This window comes from Monodelphis domestica, chromosome 3 (assembly GCF_027887165.1).
Source record: "Monodelphis domestica isolate mMonDom1 chromosome 3, mMonDom1.pri, whole genome shotgun sequence".
In the NCBI taxonomy this organism is placed as follows: Eukaryota; Metazoa; Chordata; class Mammalia; order Didelphimorphia; family Didelphidae; genus Monodelphis; species Monodelphis domestica.
In genome coordinates this window covers 213,759,895-213,787,286 of record NC_077229.1, presented here as the reverse complement: position 1 = coordinate 213,787,286, position 27,392 = coordinate 213,759,895, and the positions used below count along the sequence as shown (strand labels likewise).

Below are 27,392 nucleotides of genomic sequence, written 5' to 3'. Positions count from 1 at the left end.
CTGTGCCATGGCAGAGCACTGTGTGATGCCTGACACTGGGTTGAGCATTCAGTGCCTCTCATCATTTATTTGACTGAATTGCCACACTCTAGACAGAAGGACCCTTCCCTCTGAGAGACTGCTGGCTCGGCTCTCAAAGATTTAGTATTTGTTTTGGAATTTATTTTTAAAGGCTTAGATACTTTAACAGATTACCTTTTGAGTACTAATATAGGCCATCATTCTGTAAATATAGATGTTGAGAAAATTCAAACTTTTTTTTAATCCTTTTCCTTTTGGTAAGTATAGTCTTTGCAGTAGATATGAGGGAAGGCATGTATTGGGGAAGAAAGGGTTGTGATTAAAAGTTCTTGACATAAGGGAACTTCAAAAAGGTGATCTAGGTAAAGAATGGAGTATATTTAAAGTTTAGGTAGTGAGAAGACAAGGCTTTTTCAGAAAAGACAAGAGGAAACAAAGGGAGCAGGTAGTCTACAGACCTGTGGAGACAAAGGCAGTAAGAAGAGTAGAAAGAAATTAGAGCAGCAGTGAAGTCCAGGACATACTGCCCCAGAACTAGTATTTGATATAACAGATTGGCTGAATAAATGAAATGATTTGAAAAAAAGAAATTGTGTGCACCAAAAAAAAATAAAAAACGCTATTTTGTGTAGATCAAATCAAAGGAACAGAAGGCTTTTCTTAAGTAGGAGGAAACCAAGAGGAGATAACTGATGATGGACAGAGTAAACTTTGTTTTTAGATATTGGAGAAACTGAGAATAGTATCTACTTACACCAAGGTTTATAAATTGGGCAACAATTAAGAGTAAGAAACAGTGATTTTTTTTTATTTCTTATTTAAAGTTGATACTAGTCTTAGATGAATATGTAAAGGAAAGTAGGACCACAGTAAAACATAACAGATTAGGGAGTTTTTTGTTTCATTCTTTTAAAATTGTCCTTAATTATTTAAAAAAATTACTTTTTAAAAATTATTTATTTTTCAAGAAACAACTTCTTTACTTCCTCCATCAAGCAAATTAAAACAAAAAATACTTCAAAACAAATCCCTTAATATATATTCTACATTTAAAATCTATTACCTTGGTTTAAGTATAAAATTCTTGCATTTTATATAAAAACTAATTGACTATCTTGAAATAATTATTCATTTTATTAAGTAGCATCAAGAAGGAAGAGCTAAATGTTGACATTTTAGTGGAAAGGTAATTCCATTTCTAGAAAAATGGCTGCTGGTGAATATTTTTTTTTAAACATTATTTTATTTGGTCGTTTTCATACATTATTCACTGGAAACAAAGATCTTCCCCCCCCCCCCCCCCCCCCCCCCCCCCCCGCCTTTCCCTCTCCCATAGCAGACGCATGATTCCACTGGTTATCACATGTGTTCTTGACTCCCTATTTCCCTGTTGTTGGAATTTGCATTATAGTGTTCATTTAGAGTCTCTCCTCAGTCTTATCTCCTCCAACCCTGTAGTAAAGCAGTTGCTTTTCATTTGTGTTTTTACTCCCACAGTTTATCCTCTGCTTGTGGGTAGTATTTTTTAGATCCCTGCAGATTGTTCAGGGAAATTGCATTGATACTAATGGAGAAGTCCATCACCTTCCATTGTACCACAATGTATCAGTCTCTGTGTATAATGTTTTCCTGGTTCTACTCCTTTCGCTCTGCATCACTTCCTGGAGGTTGTTTCAGTCTCCATGGAATTCCTCTACTTTATTATTCCTTTTAGCACAATAGTATTCCATCACCAACATATACCACAATTTGTTCAGCCATTCCCCAATTGAAGGGCATCCCCTTGTTTTCCAATTTTTGGCCACCACAAAGAGCGCAGCTATGAATATTTTTGTACAAGTCTTTTTGTCCATTATCTCTTTGGGGTACAAGCCCAGCAGTGCTATGGCTGGATCAAAGGGCAGACATTCTTTTATCGCCCTTTGGGCATAGTTCCAAATTGCCCTCCAGAATGGTTGGATCAATTCACAACTCCATGCTGGTGAATATTTTAAAAATTAAGATATTAAAATTTTACCCAAAATGTAGTTTTCGTTGAGAATCTCCAATAAGTTCTTAATCTCAAACTCCTTTTGACAACTTAGATATACTTTTGAAAATCACTAGAATTTAAACCATTTCAAACAGTAAAGATAATTTAAGAAATGAAATAAAAATTCAGTGTTGTGCTTTATGTTAGAGGCATCTAGTAAATCCTGATAAGGAAATGAAAATTATTCACATATTTTTATTTGAGATAGATTTACTCATTGATGATTATCATATCTAATTTCCCAAGAATTCCCTCTTTTCCTGGACACTCTTTTAGTACTTTGTCACTACTTAGGCTGTTATTTTTATTTTATAACTTTTATAATGTGTTCTCCGTCTTATTCCTTGCTAGATTTTAAGCTTCTTGAGGGCACCATTTATGTTTTGTTCATATGTGTTTCTCTGGCACTAGGCTCTTTGATTTTTAGTAAGTACTTAATTATTAAATAGTTATTGAATGGAATTGTTTTAGACTGATGAGCAAAAAAAAGAAGAAAAAACCAGTGAATTGGGAATAAGAATATCTGAACTTGAGTTTCAATTTAGAAATTTCCTAGTTATGTGACTATAAAGCCTTGTATGTTTATTACAGTATTACTGGATTTTTGTAAGGAAAACATTAGTAAATCTTAAAATACTATATGACAATTAGTTTGTAAGCATTTGTTAATTATATTCACTACCTATATCAAATCTATATACACTAATAAGGTGCTACTTAATGTGATTTGAATCTAGGTTATATATTGGAATTCTTTAATTTTTAAGACTAATAATAACTGGCATTTAAAGTTTGTAAAGGATTTTACATTCAGTCTCCTTTGAACAGAAGTCCTGTGAGGCAGGTACAGTAGGTAATATTTTTTTACAAATGAGGAAACTGAGGCTTATGTTAAGACTTGCTTACAGCCATACAGTTAAAAAATTTCAAGAGCAAGATTTGATCCAAGGTTTTCTTTTCTTGATTCCATATTCAGCACTGTAGCTGCTCTACTGTATACCACCATACCTTGTAACCTGGGCTTAAGGTCTTGAACTTTTAGATCACTTAGTAAGAATTTCTTTGAAGCTAGTAGTTCACATGTTGGTCCTCATCCCTCTTGAATCTCCTCATGTACTAAAGCTAAAGCTAGTAAGGGTTTAGTAATAAACACTTGTTGGTCTATATTTCCAATTTATTGGTCCCTTTACTTTAGCCTTTGGAAGGAGCAGTCATCACTTGAACAGAGAAAATTTCTGAATTTTTAAAATATTAATTCCTACTTAGGATTATTATATCATTACCTAAAATAAGCTTCATTTTAATAACTTCAGTACATATTTTTTAAGGCCAATACCATGACTAGTTTTTTTTATTACATTTCTTGGTCTTCTGACTTTAATTGCTTAGGAAATCTGAAATTTTGCACATCTATTGAAAATTTGTCTTATTTTGGAACTTTATGCCTTATATACCTTTATTGGGCAACTATTCATTACCTCTGTGGTGAAACTTATTTGAGACTGACATTCTTTTATTTCTATTTCCTTTAGTGTATTCCTCTTTTCTTTGAATTATTTCTTCAGCTATCCCTTTCTGCCCTTTTTTTGGTCAGTGTAAAGTAATTCATCTGACAGAAAAATTGCTTAAGTTCATTATGCTTCTGTTAAACAGCTTGCATTTCTGGAGTTTTTTTGAGGGAAAGGGTGAATGGGAGACCGTGCTATGGATATTAGGACAACAGAAAATGAAGCAATGCCATGGTGAAGTAGCATTAATTTAGTAAGACACTTTGCTTTCAAGATTCTTGAGTGCTTATTTCAGAAATCTGTAATCATTGTTTTCCTTAGAAGTAGTTGTTACAAAATGTTTATCTAGATAAATACAGTATAGGTTGAGTGCAATATAGATACATATAAGTACATTGTCATAATAACAGATGATTGGTCTAACAGAGAAGACTTCAAACCAAAAATTGATTCTCATGTATGCTCAGCTACTCTCAACATTCCCCAAGAGTATTTAAATTCTAAAATAATCTTGTCATTTTGGGCTTTTACTTCATCATTTTCTTGTAATCTAAAGAGAGAGGTGGAACTTTTTAGCTTCGGTACCATATACCTTTTTTTTTAAATCTTCTCACTTTCCTGTTCTAAGTAGTTAGGACTTCTTTCCCTTATCTTTCAGAAGACTTTTATTGTTATCTCAGAAGGGAAAAAAGTTGAAAGATTTGTCCTCTGACAGCTGTTGGGGTCAGAGATGTGGTGATGGTGGTGGTGGTAGTGGATAATTCTTATAGAATGCCTATGCCTAGTTTTCTTCTTTTCTCCTGCTTTGGCTTCAGGTACCAACTCTACACTTGACTTAAGAAGAAAGTTTGAGGGGCAGTTTTAAAATGATTTGGAAAGCTTTGCAATGGTGAAGAAGACCAAAGATTAAATTTGTGAATGAGAAATTGAGGAATATTTGACGCTAAAGGAACAACGAAGAAAGGACTGAATCTGAAAGAGGATTGGGTAGAGGATTCAGTTTCATAAGTACTAGAACTGATTGGATGGCCAGGCTCAAAAAAACAAACAAAAATGATGTTAGATGCATTGTCAGTTGGGAAGGGTGGATGAGTGGGTGCTGGGAGAGGTATAGCTATTGCAATAGTAGTTCATAAATTCTGTTTCACATAGTTCATAAAGTTCTGTTTCACATTTTTGTCAGTGACTGGATAAAAGGCATAGATGTGATCACATTTGCAAATAACAAAGCTTGAAGAGAAGCTGATATATATATATACTGTTTTATAGAGTTAATAAGGAGTTCTTAATCTGGGGTCTTTGAACCTTTTTTTTTTAACATTGATAACTCTTAATTCATTATGATTGTTTTTCTTTGTAAACCTTTGTATTTTATTTTATGCACTTAGAAACATTTTGAGGAATCCATAGATTCCAAGACTACCAGATGGATCCATGACATAAGAAAGATTAAGAATCCCTCAGCTAGAACATTGTTCTGAATATAATAAAATGAAACACAGTAGAAATATTTTTTTTTGCACATGGATACAAAAATGAACTTTACAAGTACAAGGTAGATAGCAATTCCAAAAAAATCTGTGCTATTTTACAAGCATGTTGTAGCAACCAAAAAAGCTTATACTTTGTCACTTCTCCCTTTGTCAGACCACCTCTGGAGAATTGTGTTCAATTCTGGGCACCACAATTTAAGAAGAGCTTTGATAAACTGGAGAGAAATTGGTTCTATTTAGCCTAGAGAAGAAAAACTCAGGGCGGGGAACAAAATACCTGTTTAAGTATTTTAAAGACTGATGGAGTAAGTAGACTTCCTTACTTTTGACTCCAAATAGAAAGAGAAGCAATGAATGGCAGTTGCAAAGAGGCAAATTTAGACTTAATGTCAGGGGGAAAAAAACATTTCATAACAGTTTGATTTGTCTTGAGAATTAGTAGTGGGTTCTTCTTCCTTTGGAGGTTTTATTGGATATATTTTAGTGGAAATTTCTCTCATACTTGTCTTGGATTAGAGTTTTGAGATCCCTTCTAACTCTTAACTTCTATCATTTTGTGACTTAATCCAAAGAAGTATGAGGAACTTTGTGAAAGAAGAGGGAACTCCAGGGGTGTGGTTGTCAATGTGCTAAGTGGTGATAGAGGTAATTGGAGTGTTACGTGTGGGGGTGCTAATGTGAGGAAAATAACAACTCTGGAGTTGTAATCACCCAGAAACATTTTTCTAGCACTTCTGGGTGACAGTGCTAGTAGAAAGAAATTTGAACACCAAGGATGATCTCCTACTAAGAATGGATATTGGAGTTTACAATAACTTGCATTAAGGTTAGTGTTTGTATTTTTGAGTTGGTTAAGACTGCTTTTTTTTTCCTCTCTCAGTATAGGCAGATTTTCTTCCAACAAGAGAAAGTGAAAGGAATCAGGGTATCAAGAGCAATGAAATGTTTGATTTTAAATAAACAAATGTTAAAACCAGGGGAAAAAAGATCTGAGACCCAAGGTGATCTGTGATTCAGGAGGTTGAAGGGTGAAAAAATGCCATGCAGAAGGAGAGATAAACCAATGTGAACATTTGGGAGTGAAAAAAATCGTTGAGACTTGAGGAGTGAATTAAATACTTTGAGTAGGGATCATTTGTTTTCTAAGAATGATAGAGATTTTTAAAACAAATTATTTTTTCCCCAATTAAAACTGATTTCCAATAATTTAAAAAGAAAAAATTCTCTCCTCCCCCGTTGAGGATGGTAAGTCATTTCACATAGTTTTTTCATGTGCAGTCATGTAAAAGATTTTTTTCCTTTTCTGGAAAGAAACTCAAACAAAAAAAAAAGGGTTTGCTTTGATCTGGATTTGGATTCCATCAGTTTTTTTCTCTAGAAGCAGATGCCATTTTTTATCATGAATCCTTTAGGCTTGTTTTAGATCATTGTATTGTATTGCTGAGAACAGCTAATCTATTATACAATTGTTAATCATACAAGATTCCTGTCACTGTACCCAAAGTTGTTCTGTTTCTTTTTATTTCATTCTGCATCAATTGGTGTAAGTCTTTCCAAGTTTTTTGGAGCTCCCATTTGCCATTTCTTACAGCACAATAGTATTCCATTACAATCATATACTATTTCTTATTCAGCCATTCCCCAATTGATGGGTTATTCCCTTACTTTCCATTTTTTTGCCCCCACAAAAAGTGGCTTTAAATATCTTTGTACATAAAAGGTCCTACCTTTTTTTGTTTTTAGATGTTTGCTAACAATAGAAGTCTCTTGTACCTAAGAAAGGAAATATTCATTCTATGCTTCATACTATACTAAACACTGCCAGTACAACAAAAACACAGTATCTGTTCTCCAGGCACTTAGTCTAATGGAGGATACAACATAGTCTTACTGTAGGTGATTTGAAGTTATGGGTTGGAGAGCAGGGGAAAGAGTATTCCAGGTATGGAGGATAGCCTGTGCAAAAGTTGGATTTGGTAGAGGGAGTATATAATTGTCACCAAATCACAGTGAGGGATGAGGATAGTTAGGTTGTAGAAAGTCTGAAAACAGGAGACCAGATTATGAAGGGTTCTGTGCCAAAGTGCCAAAGATGAATGACAAACTACTTATTTCTGATGAATCATATGAACATGTACTTTAACCAGAATGAACATTAGAAAACCTTCCTAAAGATTATGAAATGCTGAACGAGAAAATGGAGACAGAGGAATTGCCAATATTTTCTTCAGAGCTATTAGTTAAAAGCAGTGTTTTTGGAAGTAAAAAGCATATGAGCAAAATGAACAACATGTTTTTAATTTTATTTATTTTTTAAAATCCTTATTTGTCATCTTAGTAACCAACTCTGTCAGAAAGTCAAGGACTAAGCAAATGGGGTTAAGTGACTTGTTCAGAATCACATAGCTAGGAAGTATTAGACACCAGATTTGGAGAACCTAGGTCTTTTTGACCCCAGGCCTGGCTCTTTATCTACTGTACCACCTAGCTACCCCTGCCAGTTAGTTTAGGTGATGCTGTTTGAGAATATGAATTGAATTTCTAGACCATAGCTATTTTAAACCATGGGAATGGCAGGTCTCCCGAGGCAAGAATGGAGTGCACCTTAAAAAGTACTGGTAAACATATATTTGCATGGTCTCTTGTAAAATATTTTAAAATAATTTTTTATAGTTGTTAGTATTTGGTTTTTATATCGCAGTTATTTTTTTATTCTACTCCTTTTCAAATGTATCTTACAAATTAAATCAGCATTAAAAAGATGGGGAAGAAGAAAACTATATCACCAAGACAGATAAAAATGTAGCTACAATGTTGAAAGAAGAGTAGCAGTCAAAACCCCAGAAGTTCATGTAAGATAACATCTAAGAAAGAAGCTAGCATTTAATATTCCTTACTTCATATTTCAATAGAAATGCACAAAGTATGGCTCACAATCAAGATAAACTAGATATTTTTAAAGCATAGACAAATTTAAACTCATGTATATGACTGAACCTTAGTGGAATGAAACCAATGATTAGGGAAATAGTTCTGAAAGATAATAATTTATTCAGAATAAACAATTGGGTAAAAGAATGCAGTGGCAGAGTCAGCATTATGAAGAAGTTATACTTAGCTTAGAAAATCCAGGAGCCAAAGAGGGATAAAGTATTTGGGAGAAGATCACAGGAACATTAACAAAAATTATTTGTCATCTTGGCATCTGTAGACTAACTGGAGATAACAAAGAACTAAATGGGTTCAGGAAATAACAACACTGGCACAGAGGTAATAGAATATAAGCTCTTTGAGGGTAGAAACTGCCTTACTTTAGCCAGCACTAGGTGTTTGTTGATTTGTTGAATGATATAGTAATGACTCTGAAGGAACTGGAAATCTAATGACAATTTTTTCGTTTGTAAGGTGGCAGAAACAGAATTTAGAAAGTAATTTTTGAAGAATTTTATTTTAAATTAAACATCAAATAAAATGGACATTGGTTATATATAGTAGGACCGAGAGAGAGAGAGAGAGAGAGAGAGAGAGAGAGAGAGAGAGAGAGAGACTGCCTAGATCTCAATCTCTTATGTACAACTTTTGCTTTTCTTTTAAAATTTAACACCTAGCTTTCAAAGTTATTTGGATCTAATTCTTACCAAGAGGGAGTAACTTGGATTTTAATTCTTACCAGCAGAGAGGAACACGGAAGAAGCTGGGATGCAAGTACATGAAGAAAGCAATGGCCCAGGGGTGAAGCTTATAACTTTTTTATACATAGAAAGGTGTTTCACTCCCTCATGTTGGATATAATGATCTTATTGTTTCCTCACTCCTAAAATTCATATCACATGGTTCCCAGGGAGTTAGAAATACCCTTAAATTTTAGCTTTCTTAAATTATTTTGCAGTTCTTCAGATGGGTATCTTATCTGTGGGTTCATTTTAAGAGACCAAGTACACGATACAATACCAACATACTAGACTAAAACTAAAACTTCTTTTTTTGAAGATGTTTTCTTGAAGATTGAGTAAATGAATAAAGGGAATGCTCTAGATCTAGCATTCAAATAGTGCCCTATTCTGTACCCCAGACACAGTGCTAAGTACTTTAAAAAAATTCATATTTGTTCCTCATTAACAACAGTGAGAGTTAGATGCTAATAATAGTAGCACCTGTCTCTCAGTGTTGTATCAAGGTATTTGATAAATTCTCAAATGCTATTCTTGTGAAAAAGAAAGAGATGGGCTAGACAATAGTAGAGTTAAATGTATTCAGAACTGGTTACTAATAGTAGCATCTACTTCTCAGGTTTGTAGTGAGGAGATAATATTTGTAAAGTGCTTTGTAAACCTCAAGGAGCTATGAAAATACTAGTTATTACTATTACATGATAGCCCAAAACAATTCTTGTGGTGCATTAAAAGAGTTCGGTTCAAAAACAACCACCAAAAAAAACCATTCTTCTGTATTTTGCCCCAGTTACAACAAATATGGAACATTTTGTTTAGTCCTTTGCATTGAGTTTTGGAAAGAATTTTCTAAAATGGAGGTAACCAAGATGATGAATGACTTTGTTTTATGACATATGAAAATTGGTGGAAGGAATTCTGTAGTTGCTTCGCTTCAATAAGAGAAACTTGAGGGAAGAACATGTTACATGTCAGTACCTGAGTGACTATCAATGTGGAGAAAGAATTGTATTTGCTTCTCTTTGATTCAAGAAGGCAGTATTAGTTTGCAAAGGGGATGGAGTTAGGCCTTAAAGTAAGAAGAAAACTTCATAACAATTAAACTTATCCACAGACTGTTTTGAAAAGTATTTGATTTTTCTTCATTGGGAGGTCTCCAAGCAAAGGCTGGATCATCATTTGTACGATGTGTGGTAGAAGGGATTCTTTTTCAGGTCTTGGTTAGACTAGAATTGACCGTTGAGTGTCTTTTCCAATACTAAATTCTATGATTATATGGTTCTCTGATTTTTCTTACGTAAGAATATCCCGAGTTACAGTTGGAACCTGGCAGCCTTCATTGCTTTGATTTTTGGGCAAAGGAATACTACCTAATATGACCTCTGTATGTTTTTCTATTGCAATTTAGTTTTTCTGTTTCCTTCCCTGGAAATGGGAATTATCTTTTTCTTCTATAGGATCCCTGCCATACCTTTCCCCTGTCTTTCTTTCTCTCAAGTTGTGGTTATAGTTTGTCTTGGCTGTGCCAGACTTTTTCTCTGTCAGTAAATGAGAAACCAAACAATAAAATAGTTTCATCCTGAGCTATTTAAAGGAATTATGTAATGGAAAATGGAGAAAAAGGCAAAGATTCCTTGATTATTGTCCTGTAAAAGTTGAACTATAATTTGAGACTTGTCACAATTGAGAGACCAAAATAGTCCAGAAGCCATCTTAGCTAATAGGTACTCAAATTCCATACTAGATAGAGGGAGCAGGAAGCTTAGGATCACACCAGTTTGGGATGCAAAAGGTTACAAACAGCAGCACCTTATAAAACAGTGGAAAACAGTGGAAGCAAAAATAAAATTTACAGAAGTCTTGCCAGATAGTCTAAATAAGCAACAATAACACAACATTTATGAATGAAATTTACCATTGGCAACAGATGCCTAGACATAAAATGAATGAATTTATAATTTTTTTCTAAAATACTTTAAAGATATGTTTATTTTTAAAATTTTTGGGTTCCAAATTTTCTAGGCAAGCAATATGGTCTCAATTATAGATGAAAACTGTTCTGTTAATCTGTTCACATATGCTGAAGTCTTGATTAATCTCCTTTTATCACAGATTTTTGCAGATACTTGTCCTTACCCAATATTTACTTCTTGCTCATTTTCCTCTGTAACAAAATAAGGCATTAGCATCTCATTTTCTCCTTGGAAATTTATTGTTGGTTACATTCAGCTCCTCTTCTCTACTTTTATTTCTTTTTCCTTACAGGTAAATTTATACCGCTATAAACAACATTATTTTCAAACTCTTACTTAGGGTCTACTTTTCTAAGTATCACTTACTGTAACAAAATTCTTGTTCCAGAAAAGAGTTTCTTGAATTCCTTATATGGCTATCTCACCTGTAATTTTGTTTAAAATTCTTGTCTTTTCCACAACATTTTTATTTCTATTTTCAGAATTTAACTTCTGGTTCTGCTTTAAAATTAATTTTTAAAAAGTTCTGAAGTTAAATCCCACTAAAAGAGCATTAATGCAACAATACCCAACAATTCAATAGAATTGTTTATGAAAGTAGAACTCTCTGGTATATTGTAATTTATTTTTTTTTAATCCTTACTTTCTGTCTTGGAATTGATACTAAATATCAGTTCCAAGACGTAAGGGGTAGGGAATTGGGTTTAGAGTACTTGTTCAGGGTTGCACAGGTAGGATATTTCTGAGGCCAGATTTGAAGGACCTCCTAGGCCTGACTCTCCATCCATTGATCTACCTAGCTACCTCTGTAATAACATTTTTATGCCATTTTAATCACCTCTTTAATTTTCTGTACCCTTCTTACCATGTAGTTTGTGAGATAGAAGTATACTTATTTCTTAGAAATTATTTTCTTTCAAAAGATTAAGGTATTACTATGTATCTACTAATAGTATAACAACTCTTTCCCCAAATTCGACTCTGTTTTTTGTTTGGTCTTTTAAAATTAAGGCTCTTATGGGGGTGGAAAGGAAAGGTTACTTACTGGTATTCCTATATATGCACTATATGTGGGGGAGATTGGCTTTTGGAAATTTAATCTTTAAAGTAATTATAGTATATTGGAAAGAACACTAGGTATACAATCAAAAGATTTAATCCTTGTTCTGCCATTTACTGGCTATGGGATTTGGACTAAGTCTATGAGGCTCAGCTACATGTTGACAGCACCTAAGCAAAATACTCAACCAAGATTTCTCTGCTGAATTACATTCTTACATTTCAACATCATATCCAGCCAGAGTGGAATTGTTTTTTTCCTTTTTATCATCCCACCTTCAGACTTAACCTTTCTTTTGAAAGCACTACCATTCTTCCAGTCACACTGATTTTAGCCTCTACTCTTTTTATTCTCTCATCTTCTCCACTTTCAGATTCAATCTGTTGGTTTGTCTTTTCAGATTCAGCTCAACAACCTCTTTTTCATCAGTTCCCTTTTTCTTTACTCTTATAATTATCTATCCTTCCCAGTTCAGACATTATCATCTTTCAAATTTCTCCAGTTCATTCTCTATACAATTGTCAGATTAATATTCCTAAAGTACAGATCTTTGTCTCTCCCTTCTCCTTTTTTCTTTACCTGCTTTCTCTCTCATACATGAGCATGCATACACGATGTCAAGCATTTTCATTGGGCCATTTGCTTCTAGGATAAAATACAAACTGCTTACCTTACCTTTAAAGCCACTCTACAGTCTGGTTCCCCCAATCCCTTCTAGTCATTTCAATATTAAAGATCATTCCCTTGTTCCATTTTATTCAAATTGACCTGCTAGGTGTTCTTAATTCATAATCAATATTTTTCCCTTTTGCCTTTATGCTTTCTTACTATTGATCTTGTGTCTGGAATACACTATCTCTGTCATGTGTTCTTTTCTGAGCCCTGTCTGTCATGTATTCTTTTTTTTTTTTTTAAACACTTACCTTCTGTTTTTAGAATTAATACTTGGTATTGGTTCTAAGGCAGAAGAGTGGTTAGGGCTAGGCATTGGGAATTAAAGGACTTGCCCAGGATCACATAGCTAGGAAGTATGTCTGAGGCCAGTTCTCTAAGCCTCCATTGAGCTACCCAGCTGCGCTCCCCCCAATGTGTTCTTTTTATGCCAGAGTTACACTGTATTATTTCAAATACCTTATGTTTACTTATGCATAAGTAGCATGTTCCTAGTACATTTAACCTTCTTGAGGTCAAAGTGTTTAAATTTTTTTCCTTTGTATCCCCAGTGCTCAGTACTCTGCACATAATAGCTGCTTAATAAATGTAGGATTGAATCTGTAAATTGGGAATAATACCTTCTGTCATATTTCACATTGTTATTTTGAGAATCTGAACTTAGTCTCAATCATTGGTACATAGAAATTGAGTACATTTTTAATGATGATTATCATTGTTTATAAAACATAGGTAAGATCTAGAAATTATTGATTTTATGAAAGTATTATTTGATTTTTAAATACTGTTAAAAGCAGAACTCTTAAACTACATAGGACCAACAGAGTACTTAGTAGGGATCATATTAAGGAATCTAATAATTTCTCAGCAGCTTCTTGTTTTATAAGATATTTTTGGTGTTATTTTTTAAAAATTAAGTTGAAACCTATCTTTAATAGCTTTTGATGTTGGTAAACAGCAGTTGTTGTTTTTTACCTCCAACAGGGGATCCTTAGTAGAGTTACAGAATCTGTTAAGAACATCGTCCCAGCATGGCTACAGAAGTATTTCAACAGGAACGAAACTGCTTATGTACATTCAGAAGACAACAGGGAATCAAGACATTGGCAGGAAAATACAGAAAATGATCATCTTTTATATACAGATGAAGAAAACCCAATTATTAATGATGGGAGGATCACTCCTGACCCAACAATCAGTAACGGTAAGTGGAAGGATGGATTATATATCAGGACTATAATTTCTCGTTTTGATTGAAAAATTCCTTATTTAGCCTAATTATTGTTTAAAACATAATCAAGTAATTATTACATGAAAAAATGATTTATAAATAATGGCTTTGTGGTTTAATAGAAAACCACTTTTTTTCTTGAAGGAATTGTATTTACTTTTTTGGGGGTCATCTTGAGTTTTTTATTTTTTATTTATATTCACAATTAGAACACTAATAAAATAGATGTTTTTGGAAGCTTAACTTGAAAGCCCTAACTGTATCAATGCTGTCAGTGATTATATAGCATTATTATCTGTTCATTTTGGGTTTCAGTGATGTTGGTTACTAAAAAGAAGTTTGGAAAAGGCTTGAGTTGAATAGAACTCTTAATTTTCGTGTAAGAGAAGAAATGCTAAATCTAAACTTTTCTTAGGTAACTTTAATTCACTTTGCTGTTTTTTGAGTATACTTTTATCCTTACTGGAAATAGCAGAATAAATTTTAGGTACTGCACTTGCTGAAAGGTATTTTCATGCCATGAACAAAGTCTGCAAAAAAGCACAATTACCATGTCATTCCAAGTTATATAAGGTAAAAATTTGTAATCTAATCTTGTATACTTGGGCTACTACCAGAAAGAAGCTATAATCAGGGAGATCACATACTGTAAAATTAAAATCTCCATGGTTTTAATTATGATCTCTACTTGGATAAATCCTAAATCTATATGTCCCATCAAAGTATCTTTCCAAGTTCTAGTTTTACATAGTGAGCTGCTTTTTGGTAATCTCCTTCTTGATGTCCATTGATATCCCAAACTCAACATGTCCAAAACAGAGCTTTTTTATCTTTCTTCCAAAACTCATCCTTCTTCTTAACTTCTCTTATTTCTGTTGAATATATATCTAACTTCCTAGTAACCTTGGAATTATCCTTAACTCCTCAGTCTCTTACCTACTTCATATAGTCAGTTACAAAGTCAATTCTAGTTTCACATCTCTCATGTATACTTTTCCTCTTAACTCACTACTCCCATTCTAGTTCAGGCATCACTACCTCTTTCCTAAACTATTGTAATTAGTGTCTTAATTGGTTTGGCACCCCTGCCTCCAGTTTCTCCTACTTTCCAACCTAATCTCCACACATTTGTTAAAAGTGATTATTTCTAAAATATGTGGTCTGACCACTTTTTGCCTCACTTAACTCCATTGATTACCTTTTCACTTTCCATATCATTGCTTTTTAATTATTATACCATTCTAGTCAAGAAATGGGAATGGAAAGGAATGGCCAGATTGAGGGAAATTTTGTAAAGGTAGAATTATTAACACTTAGGAAATGATTGGACATGTGGGCTAAGAAGGAAGGGTCAAATATGACTTTGAGGTTAATAGGCTCTATTACTAGAAGAATGATGGTGCTATCAATAAAGAAAGAAGGTAGGGATGAGGACATCACAAATTCAGTTTTGTGTGTTTTGAACTTCTGGTGATCTGAGGGAGACATCTAGGTGGAAATAACTAGTAGTTAGAGAAAAGGACTAGGAGATCTGATGAAGTTTTGAACTTTTGTGTTCTAGCCAAACTGATGCTGTTTATTCTCATTTGTCCTTTTCTACCTCTGCATTTGTTAGAGATCCCATGCTTGTAATATATTCTCTATCTCTTAACTTCTTTTAGGGTCCAGCAGAGGTACCTGTACCTCCATGTAGCTGTCCCTGATCCTTCTCAGTTGAAAGTGAGCCCTTCCTTCTTAACATTTCTTAAAGCATGTTGCCTGAGGTCCTCTTCTGTCCTTATTTCATTCTTCCTTTGTATTATACTTAACCTGTGTACCTGAAAGTGTGGAGAGGTAATGGCTAGAATGTTGGACTTGAAGCCAGGATCTTGGGTTTAAGTCCGCTTCTGACAAAAGTTCTGTGATCATCGACAAGTAACATAATCCCTCAAAGCCTGTTTTCTTCATCTGTAAAAGTGGGCTGATGATAAATACTTTTCACAGAATTATAAGGAATGTGTTTTTCAAATCTTAAACTGTTAAATAAATGTGACTTAAAATGTTGTATTTCCTCTCAGAGTAGAAGTTCTTTTACTAATATTTTGTTTTGTTTTTTTCACCCGGTAGCAGCATATGATCAAATTTTTTTGTTGAGGTGAATATAAGCATTTTAGCAGTATTTTAATACACTTATAATTTGAAAATACTTAACTAGATGATGTCTAAAGTTTCTTCTAGCCCTGAAATTCTGTAAATCTTTGTCATATACAGCCATTTCGTTGTCCCCAAACCTTTTTTGCCTAATACCAAAGGAAATTCAAACTTTCCTTTATAGCCCTCTAATAGTCTGGCTCCTATTTATTTTTCCAATCTTATTTCATGTCACTCTCCCATATATATATATGCTTCTTTGTGCTCTAGTCAAATTAAACTATTTGCTGACCCCATCTCTGCCAGACATAAGCCATTCTTTGTTTCTAAGCCTTAGCTTTCATTTTTATATATATCTGCAATATCACTTCATCAAGCCATTCCTATTTCCCTCACTCTGATAGCCAGAAGATATTTCTCTTTCTCACCTCATATCACTTTGCTTTAATCCTTCTTGTATATTCATTTTGTCAATTTTTATATTCATAGGTACTCAAATACGTCTTACCTCCCCTGTGATTTTAAATTAAAAATTTTTTAAAAGTTAATTTTAAAATTCTTCGTGAGCAAGAGTTTTTGGTCTATTTTTGTGTCTCCTTCAGTATTAAGCACAGACCTTTTGTACCCTGTGCTCTTCTCTCAAGTTAGCCATGCTATCCATTCTCTTTAAAGATAACCATTTTTTATATGTTCTCCTCTACATGGGCAAATGCATATAGAAAATGCCCTTTAAAATTGTTGCATCCATTTTCTCACCTTCACTTCAATCCTACCATTTTGTAATATGGTATCCTTAATTGGGCAGTCTTTTAATGTGCTAAATAATTTAACTCTTTTCAAGGCCTCATCCTTCTTGACCTTTTCTAACATTTATACTGAATATTTTACATTGTTGACCACCTCTTCTAGATATTTTTTATCTCTGTGTGTGTGTGTGTGTGTGACACAGTGCTATTTTCTAGTAATTGTCTTACCTTGTCTGATTTCATTCTTAGTCTCTTTTTTACTGGAGCATGATCTATAAGTTGAATTGGCTATCTCCCAGGACTCTATTTTTGCATTTGTACTTAATGGTCTTCATAGGTAGCTTGGCTTAGAGAGGATGCTTGATACAGGGAATCCAGTTCCTGGACTTGGAGCTTTGAAGACCTGAATTCAAATTCTGACTGACTCTTTAATAGTTGTATGAACACAGGCAAGTCACTTAATCTCTCCAAGTAGTAGTGATCTCATATGTAAAATGAGTTAGACTAGATGGCCTTGTAGGTTCCTTTAAGCTCCCTAACATATATACATACATATACGTGTTCCTAGTTTCCCTTAAGCTACAGTTACTCCTTCCAGCTATCTGCTGAGCATATGTTGTTTATCTGGTTGTCTTGTAGATATCTTAATCTTACCACATCCAACTAAAATGGAAGTAATTTCCCTCCTTGAAATTCACTCTTCTTTTTAGTTGTCTATTTCTGTTGGAGATACCACCATCTTTCAGTCACTTAGGATGACTTCCCTCTCTCTTACCTTCCATATCCAGTCAGTTGTTATGTTATTGTTACTTTTTGCACAGCAAAACTTGCTTTCTGAATGCTCTTTGGGCTGCTGCCACCACAGTATAGTCCTTTTATCACTTCTCACCCAGGATATTGTAACAGTCTGTCTCAAGTCTTTCTATTCTTCATCTTCCTCACATTTGTCAGTGTTATTTCTAACTGTATGAATCTGACCATTTCTCTGTATTCATAAAGTCTCAATGGCTTTCTCTTTCATTTTAACATCAAACGCAGGCCCATGTGTATGGCATTTAAATCGCTTTGCAGTCTGGCTTCAGCTTATCTTTTCAGATTTATTTAATAGTATTTTTGATGCATTTTCCATAATAACCAAACTGACCCACCTACTATTATTTCCCATATCTGGTGCCTTTGTACCAGGAAGTCCCCCATGCCAGGAATGCTTTCTTTAACCTTGAGGCCTCTTCTTGTTCCTAGCTATACTGAATGATTTGCCTTTCTCAATTTCCCTCTTAACCTCTGATAGTTATTAGTGTCCTCTGTTACTTTATATGCAGTTTGCATTGTTGTCTGTGTACTTGTTGTGTCATTGTGTTCCATGTCCTGTCCCTTCACTCTGACCACTCTGTCTCTGAACGTAAGTTCCTTGAGGGCTGGTACTATTTCATATTTGTCTTTGTATTCCTAAGGCATAGGCATTGGCACTAGGCAAATATATGTTGAATTAAATTATATATCATAAATGCCTAATATTGGTGAATGAATGTAGGAAAAAGGTATCACATTCATTGTTGACTGGAACCTAAAAAGGGATAAGGCAAAGATGAAATTTAACTTATTTCAAGTAATCATAAATTATTCCTGTAAATCTAATAAGTACTTTTAATGTATTTTGATGTCATAGTATTACATTTTTGTCACATTGCATATTCATTATATTGATTTCCCTTTAAGAACCTTCAACAAGTAGATCTGCTTTAAATTATCCGGATGTTTTAACAAGGCCTTCTCTTCATCGGAGCCACCTGAATTTCTCCATGTTGGAATCTCCAACAATGCATTGCCAGCCATCCACATCCTCAGCATTCCCAATTGGCAGTTCTGGGTTCTCATTTGTGAAAGAAATCAAAGATTCTACCTCTCAGCATGATGATGATAACATCTCAACTACCAGTGGCTTTTCTTCGAGAGCTTCTGATAAAGGTAATCTTTAGTTGCAAGTACTGTAATGGATGTCATAGGAATAAAAGATTTAAACCTAGAAGGGACCTTGAGGCCATCTACTTCATTCTCCTCATTTTGCAGATGAGGAAACTGAGGCTCAGAGAGGTTAGGTAACTTTCTTATACATACAAGTAATATCAAAGATAGGACTTCAACCCAGTTTCTCTTGACTCTCCTTTTTTGTTGTAACATGCTGCTTGCTATATCAATGGTACTATCTAACAATCATCTGAACTGAGCTCTCTCAATAGAGATTTGGATTTCATGGATCTACCCTTCAAATAGAGAGGCATAGATGAAGTGTAAGACTAAGGCTTAGAGGATGACAAAGTCATCCCAAGACTGAACTTCCTGGGTGTAAAAGTCCCAAAGTAGTTGGGCTAAGGGGAGAAATGAGCATATGTTCATGAATATATTTTTTCTTTTTTCAGATATAGCTGTTTCAAAGAACACTTCAGGACCACCTCTATGGTCCCCCGAAGCTGAACGGTCTCATTCACTCTCACAGCATACTGCCACCAGCTCAAAGAAACCAGCATTCAACTTGTCTGCCTTTGGAACACTTTCTCCTGTGAGTCCCAAATAATATGTATTTAAACACATTAGTTATATGACTCTTGCTTATGTTCTGTCATTATTTTTCACTGCAGTCACTTGGGAATTCTTCAATCCTTAAAACAAGCCAACTTGGGGATTCTCCTTTTTACCCTGGTAAAACAACTTACGGTGGTGCAGCAGCTGTTAGACAGTCTAAAATACGAAATACACCTTACCAGGTAAAAAAGAATGGTTTGTGATTTGGGGGAAGGCTTCGTAGTAATTTATTTTATAAGATCTTTAAGGATAAATCAGAAGTGATTTTTCTGGAATGCTTCACCTGTGATTTTGGAAACATCTTTAGTATGAAAGATTCCAGATTTTACATGACTGTTTTGTGAATTTTCTTCATAATAACCCATAAAATAAGACCTCTCATTGCTTGTGTTTGAACCACTTCCTTCCTCTAAATAGTTTGATTAAAATATTTAAGCTATACACATAATTATTTTGATTTTACCTTTTCACATTTCTTTGAATTAGAAAAGCTATTTTCTATTCAGTGCTATCTACATATCTAATTTATTAATTTTTAAAAATTAAGACTACTTTGTAGATAATGATAGGAAGTTTTCAGAAATCATTGCAAAATGGATATTTGTTCATTTCCTCTTTAATTTTCTTTATTGGATTATGTACTATTTCATTAATTAGGTATAATCTTTTTTTATTTTATTTATTTTAAGCCTTTATCTTCCCTTACCAATAAATCTCAATGGTGATTATAAGATCACTAAGGATCAATTATTTTACAGAGGGTGAACCTGGTCCAGAAATGTTAAGTGCAAGCTTGTGTAATTAATAAATGGCAAAACAACAATTTGAGCCCCCAATACTTTGCCTCTGGAGTTATTTTTTCTTTTGAATATCACATAGGTGGAGCCTATAAATTCTATAGTTGACTATTGAATTTTTATTAAGCTTACATACTAGTAGAAAATTTTATTATTATTTTTTTGTACCTTTATGTTTTAAGAAGTCAACATGTGTTAATGAAATATATAAATGTTTGGACCAAGAATATTATGAGTTAATCTTGTTGCTTTAACAAGCTGTATAGTGAGGACAAAAAATGTTTGTCTTTTGTTTTTGTATTAAACTTGTTATCATCAAGCATCTATTAATGATCATAGAATCAACTAGAAATAATTGAAGAAACTATTATAGAGACTATAGATGCAATACCCACGAGTATGCTAATGAATAAATTGATTGAAGTGAGCAAAATACTACTTTTTAGAAGTAGTTATTACAATTTACTTTTTATTTTCTGTGAGCTGTTTGTAAATTATTTGAAAATGAGTTATATTTAGATTGTATCTTGACAGTGCACCTGCTTTATGTTAATCTTTGCTGAATAGAGAAGAACAGGGTCAGCCAAACTGTGTTGCTTTTATGGTGGCAACTTTGCTATTGAAATGTTGTAATGCACATTTGTACGGAAGAGATCATTAGAACTTATAAACCCAATGGGATTTCTTGTGGTCTGTTGTGGACCAGTTGTTTCATTTCCTTTAATGTTTATTTCCAGTTTCCTGAAATACAAGAAACTTTCTTATGAAGAAAATGTACTTAAAAACATAAATTCAGTATTCCAAAGGTCTTGGATTTCATTGCATGAATGTGTACTCTTTCTAGTAACATAGATAGCAACCTCTGTATATCTTACTAGATATGTTTTTTGAGAGGTCTCTGGCCAATCTATTAGTGATGAGCCTTTTTAAATTTAGTTGGGTTCTTGCCCAGGTCATTACTAGGCTATTTGTGAAGTCTTTCCAGCTTGATAGAATCCACCAGAGTTTGCAGTTTGTCTGGAGACTCCAGCATCACTTCTATGCTTTGATATTTGAATGTCTTATTGACCTTATTTTATCTTACTAAAATTGTAGGAAGTCTTTTGATGTTTCAAAATTTACAGTGCCAACAGTGTATTTCATGTGTTGGCTACTTTGAAAACTTTATCAGTCAGGTTCCAGTGGGACTTAGGACTTCCTAATTGGCCTATCTTGAAATTTCATGGTAGCTAGAAAATTACTTCACCTGGACTAGCACTTCATGTTTGGTACTACAGTGCAATTTTCTTTAAATTATTATTCTTGGTTAAAACTATAAGAAAAATGAGTCATAGAAAAAGACTTGGGACTTATCACTTAATTCCATATGGTCAGAAAATATTAAGATAAGTTATTCTGATTAGTGTACAATGTTTAATATTCTAGGTATGCACTCTAATATAGTAATTTATTATTTGATGTTGTGATACTCTCATGTGTTGCCATATCTTCTTGTTTTCTTTACTCACCCGCCACCCTGGTGTTAGGCTTTCATCAGTTTGGATGCTCATCTTTTTTATTTGATTGCTCTTCGAGTCTTTCCCAACTCCAATCTATCTGCCACTCAATTGTCTTAATTTTTTTCTAAGCCATAGTGTTCACATTACTTTTCTAATGTAACAAAATTTCAGTGACTTCTTATTACTTAATATCCTGCCCAACATTTGAAACTTCACAATCGGAACCTTTTCATCTAGTGTTGTATTTTCTTCCCTTCTATACATCCTGTGATCCAGTCACAACGGCCTTCTTACCACTCCTTATATGTGACACTCAAACTCTGATATTTTTGCCCTCTAATTGGCAGTCAAATGCATCCAATATATTCTTCCTCCTTACCTCCCCCTCCTGGATTCCTTCAAGGCTCAACTGAAACCTAATTAAGGAAAAACAAAAAAACAAAACCCTTCCCTTCTTAGAATCAATACTGTGTATTGCTATCAAGAGCAATAAGGGTTAGGCAGTGGGGGTTAAATGACTTGCCCAGAACCTCCTGTCTCTAGGTCTGACTCTATCCACTGAGCTATCTAGCTGTCCTGTCAAACCTAATTTTCTAAAGGAGATTTTCCTCTGTCTCACCTTACTTGCCAGGTGTTCCTCTTAAGAGATTGTAAATGTGTACATATGTGTATGTATACACACATATACACACACATAGGTGTTATGATGTTGTATCTCCCATTTAAATGTGAACTTCTTGAGGATAGGGAGGGACCAAGATTTTTTGCCTTTTTTTTTTAATTCCCCATGCTTATCACAGTACCTGTCACAGCAAAAATTTAGTGCTTGTTGCCATTATGTGTCTTATTTGGCCTTATTTGAATACATTTCGACTCTTGAGTATTAATATCTACTTTGCATAAAATATTTGCTCTGAATTTTGCATTCCAACAAATAACACAGAATTTTCTTTATAGGCACCAATCAGAAGACAGATGAAAGCCAAGCAAGTTAATTCACAATCCTATGGCGTAACTAGTTCAACAGCTCGACGTATATTGCAGTCTTTGGAGAAGATGTCAAGTCCTTTGGCGGTAAATAATTTATCTTCTATTCAAATGTAAGAATATTTTAAAAATGAAAATATCTGAACTTTTTTGGGAAACATTGTCTTTCTTCAACATTGTTTAACAGGATGCAAAACGGATTCCAGCTGCTATTTCTTCTCCGCTATCTTCTGTAAGTTGGGTTGACTCAAAATTTTGGTTTTTTATTGGCAACAAAAAAGCTTTTCGAAGGGATTTCCCATATTCGTTTCTTATTTTTCAGCCCCTGGATAGGAGTGGTATAGAGATCATAGATATTCCGGCTAAAAGGAAAAAGGTAAGACTTTTTTTTTTTAAAGGAATGGTAAGAGAAAATTATGCATAACAGTTTTAAGGAGTTGACATATTCATTCATTAAACCAAATAGAAATTTTAAACATCCTATTTTGTTGAATTGGAACTTTAGCATTCTTTTTAACAAGTTAAATCACATCACTTGCTTTAAAGTTTTTAAACATTTGGTCTTTGTGGCAGTATTGGGCAGAATAGGTTCTCAATAAATACTTTTGGCACTTGTTTGGAAAGGTTGGAGGGGGAACTTTACTGTCTTTATGAAGAAAAATTAGAGCAAACAAAATGATTCACTAATTAGGTCTAGTGAACTTTAGAACTCTTTCAGATTAAGAACCATTCCTGTGAATTCTAGTCTCATAACAAGATTCTTTGAAATCTGTTATTATTATATTTTTTGGTAAGGCTGACTTAACCACAAATTGAACATAAAATATGTGGTGACAGTGTTCACTGTAACAAATAAAGTCTGTAAATTATGTAGTAAGACATCATGAAACAGGCAAATCTTGGAAAGCAAGGCAATCGGAGCAAAACAAGAAACCTATATTCCCTTTACTGAAAACCTTATACAAGTTAGGAGAAAGTGATTGGTGTGAAAACAATACTGGGGGCTACAGATTGGCAATGGTCAATTACCACCAGCTTCCGAAGTTCTTCAAAACAATCATATATAGTACTACTTCATCCAAAGATAATTGGGTAATGCATCATGATGCTGGCATTAACGCTTAATGCTTTTGAGAACAAGCCAATGTAATATATTTTTCCTTTCTTCCCCATGCCATTATGACTTATTTAAATAAAATTTATTGGGTAGATGAGGTGCTTATTAATTGGTTGTCCCCAGCACTTAGTACAGTGCTTTGGCACACAAGTACTTGTTTAATATTTATTCATTGACTGACTACCAGTGTAGAGGCACATTGAAAAGAACATTGAATTTGGAGTTAGAAGACCTGAATTTAAATACCCCCCCCCCCCCATAGTGAATTATTTCATCTCAATTTTTTCATTAGGAAAAAAAATCTTATTTTTTCCATTAAGTTATTTTTTCCCCATCTCACCTCTCTCGTTTTGTTGTTTAATTTTAATGAGGTTATAGTAAAATATCTTTAGGAGCCTTTTCAACTGGAATACAATTTAGTTAACTTGTAAAAGAGGTATTCAACAAATTTTAGTGGCTATCAAGACCTTCCCCCCCTAGAGTTAATATGGAACATGATCTTTTTCCCTTGCTTTATTGAATAAATATTGAAATAATATGATGAAATATCTGAAATTGTGTCATGATATGAAAACTATCTTCAATAAAATTTTTATGTGGGTACAGTATCTACTACACTCTTGTAATTCAGTATGTCATGATATAGTGTAGCTCAGTGGTCTCAAACTTTTTTTTTTTAAAACCCTTACCTTCCGTCTTGGAGTCAATACTGTGTATTGGCTCCAAGGCAGAAGAGTGGCAAGGGCTAGGCAATGGGGGTCAAGTGACTTGCCCAGGGTCACACAGCTGGGAAGTGTCTGAGGCCAGATTTGAACCTAGGACCTCCCATCTCTAGGCCTAGCTCTCAATCCACTGAGCTACCCAGCTGCCCCCTCAGTGGTCTCAAACTTGAATAGATCTGGATTCACAAAATAGTTTTTGTGGGTTGCATAGTAACTTAGAAAACCATTCATTCCCATTATATTTTTTGTATTTTTATTTAGTCAGACATTTTCCACGGATATTTTAATCTAATGAGTGAGTCACACTTGTGTTGGAGAACTTTGTAAAGAGATAGTAGCTATCTCAAGATGTTACCCTGAAAACTAGTGCTGTTTGCCGAAAGGAATCTATTCATGGTTTTGCAATCTTTGGATAGCAAGGGAAATTCTTAACTGTGGAAATCTTAGATCAACACAGTGCTTTTTTATGTGCTTTGATATTGGAAGTGGAGTGTTGACAGAACACTTCTATACTTTGGATTAAGTTTATTCACATATTACTGACAGTAACTTTCTTACTCTGTATGCTAAAATAATTTTTGTCTTGTCTCTGGTCTCTGATTCTGAAAGAGAGAGAGTGAAGCTGAAGATTTTGTGCAGCTCTGCCTCACTTAAATCCAGTTCATGCACAAGTCAAGATATTACCCCGTGTCGTCATTGATCCTCTTCAAAAACTAATGAACAACAGTGTTAAAATAATCATTACATTTGTACTTTTTATGTTCCCATATTATGGTTAGAATTTATTAGTGAGAAATTCAGTTAAAGAAGTCGATTACCTCAAGTTTATTTTCACTATTCAGTTGCATTGGTGGTCTTACTTAGGACTTTTCAAGTTTTAGGAAGATTAAGTAAATAGACATTAATTTGGGAATAGATGAAATTAAATTCAATTGGACATGATGTATAACATAAGAAATTTAAACCTAGTTGTGAGAATTCATAAAATTATTTTATTGTCCTCAAGCAATGATTTTTACTCTGAATCTAGTTTCTTTGTCTATAATTCCATCTGTTTTGGGTATGAAGGAACTGAGTCATTAAACTTAAAAGTTGCCCTACATTTAGAATCTTAGATTTCAGGTTATGGATTTTAGTACCCACCTTGACTATTATTACTAGGCTTCTCATTCTGTAGTATTGAATTATGCCTATGATAGTCTCTTTTTAGAGATCATGCTATGATACCATTTTTTGTTTACCTTAAACTGTTGGCAATTTTTTAGGTGAATAAAGTTGATCCAAAATAAGTGAAATTGAGTTTTACTTGGATTTCTGCTTCCTTTTAAGATGGAATCTCACTATCCTCCTGTTCAGAGACTCATGACCCCAAAGCCAATTTCTATAGCAACAAGTCGGTCAGTGTATTTTAAACCATCTTTAACTCCATCTGCTGAAGGAATAAAGACTAGTCAGAGAATAGATAAAAAGCACAATGTAAGTATGCTTTTTATTTTTACTTTTCTATGTGTTTTTGTCATTATGGACAGTTTGAGTGTTTAAAAATTGAAAAGATTCTGTTAAATGTAAATACTGGGGGATGGGGATGGGGCAGCTACATGATTCAGTGGATGGAGAGCCAGGCCTAAAGATGAGAGGTCCTAGGATCAAATCTGGCCTCTGAAGCGTCCTAACTTTGAGACCTTGGGAAAGTCATTTAACCCACATTACCTAGCCCATACCAATCTTCTGCCTTGGAACCAATACACAGTATATTGATTCTAAGACAGAAGATAAGTATGTTGTTTTTTTTTTTTTGTAAATACCTTTGTAGTGTTATACTATGAAATAAGCAGAAACATGTTACCACTATTCATCATTTAACCTATTTGTGCTTTTAGTTAGATCCTTTTTATTCAGACAATATATGCATATCAACATGTTGCACTTCTAGCTGAATTGATAAGGTGTTTAAGTATGTTATAGGAAGACTTTTTTCTTGGAATAATCTTATTGACTCAAAAAAGTATTGGATTTTGAGGCTAAGGATTGGGCTTTGAATCTTGACTCTGCCATTTAATATTTTCATGATCTTGGACAGATTAGTTAACCTTTATAGGGCTTGGGTTTCTCATCTGTAAAAAATGAGGGGTTGTTCAGATGGTTTTAAAGGTCTCTTTCAGTTGTGTATCCATGGTCTTATGATCCTAATATAAGTTTAAATTGAAAATATGTATACCTTTGTAATGTTCTCTTTAAGATACTGCCATCTTTCCTTAACTTTCATCATAATTTTAAAGTGAAGTTAGAAATTGTGGGTTATGCAACAAAGGTACCAGGAAGACATGGGTTCAAGGCCCACATATGACTCATACTAATTGTATGACCCTCAACCAGTCATTTAAAGTCTTAGTGTGCTAGGCCAATGGGGTGAAATTCAAATAGAAATGGGGACTGCTAAATCTTTTATAAGAATCCCTGGGCTGCATATTGACTTAGAAACAGTTAAAATTATGTTTATTTCTATTGTTGATTTTTTTTCCTTGCCTTTGTTAAATATTTGCCAACTATATTTTAATATGGGTTGGCCCTCTGCTTTAGGCAACTTTTTAAGACTATTAAGTGTTTCCCTCCATTGATAGAAGGAGTTGACTCATTCAGAGAATCCAGGTGTTCCACATAACAATGAAATCACAGCTCTAGATTACCATTATTGATTAGTTGTTTCAGTTGTGTCTGATTCTTTGTGATCTTATTTGAGATTTTCTTGCCAAAAGATATAGGAATGGTTTGCCATTTCCTTCTCCTGCTGGTTTTATATGTGAGGAAACCAAGACCAACAGGATTAAGTTTCTTGCCCAGGGTCACGCAGCTAGTAAATGACTGAGCCTAGATTTAAACTCAGGTTTTCCTGACTTCAGGCCTGGCACTGTACCCACTGTGCCATCTTACCTCCTCTTTGTTCCCTGTTTCTGTTCCCAGTTCAAGGTATCTCTAAACCACTGTAAAGGACATGTACATAGATACCTCTGAAAGTCTTTTAATATGATTGTTTTGACTTTACATCATTTAACTGACATTTAACATTTTGACATGTAACATGTAAAATAGAATTCTTGCAGATGTTTGAGTATATTAGGGAAAATAAAAGTCTTAATTCCATCTCTTTTT

The 27,392-nt window shown here is 34.0% G+C and overlaps 1 protein-coding gene across 2 annotated transcripts in view; it reads left to right on the top strand.

Moving 5' to 3' along the window:
* The window catches only part of NUP153 (nucleoporin 153), a 70,518-nt gene that overhangs the window by 9,522 nt on the left and 33,604 nt on the right, over positions 1 to 27,392 (top strand). For both annotated transcript variants that reach the window (XM_056823477.1, XM_056823476.1), the window contains exons 2-9: positions 13,415 to 13,634; positions 18,257 to 18,505; positions 18,958 to 19,097; positions 19,177 to 19,302; positions 22,374 to 22,490; positions 22,591 to 22,635; positions 22,726 to 22,779; positions 25,572 to 25,718. In XM_056823477.1, coding sequence (XP_056679455.1) covers positions 13,415 to 13,634; positions 18,257 to 18,505; positions 18,958 to 19,097; positions 19,177 to 19,302; positions 22,374 to 22,490; positions 22,591 to 22,635; positions 22,726 to 22,779; positions 25,572 to 25,718 — 1,098 coding nt within the window. The remainder of the gene's footprint in view (positions 1 to 13,414; positions 13,635 to 18,256; positions 18,506 to 18,957; positions 19,098 to 19,176; positions 19,303 to 22,373; positions 22,491 to 22,590; positions 22,636 to 22,725; positions 22,780 to 25,571; positions 25,719 to 27,392) is intronic.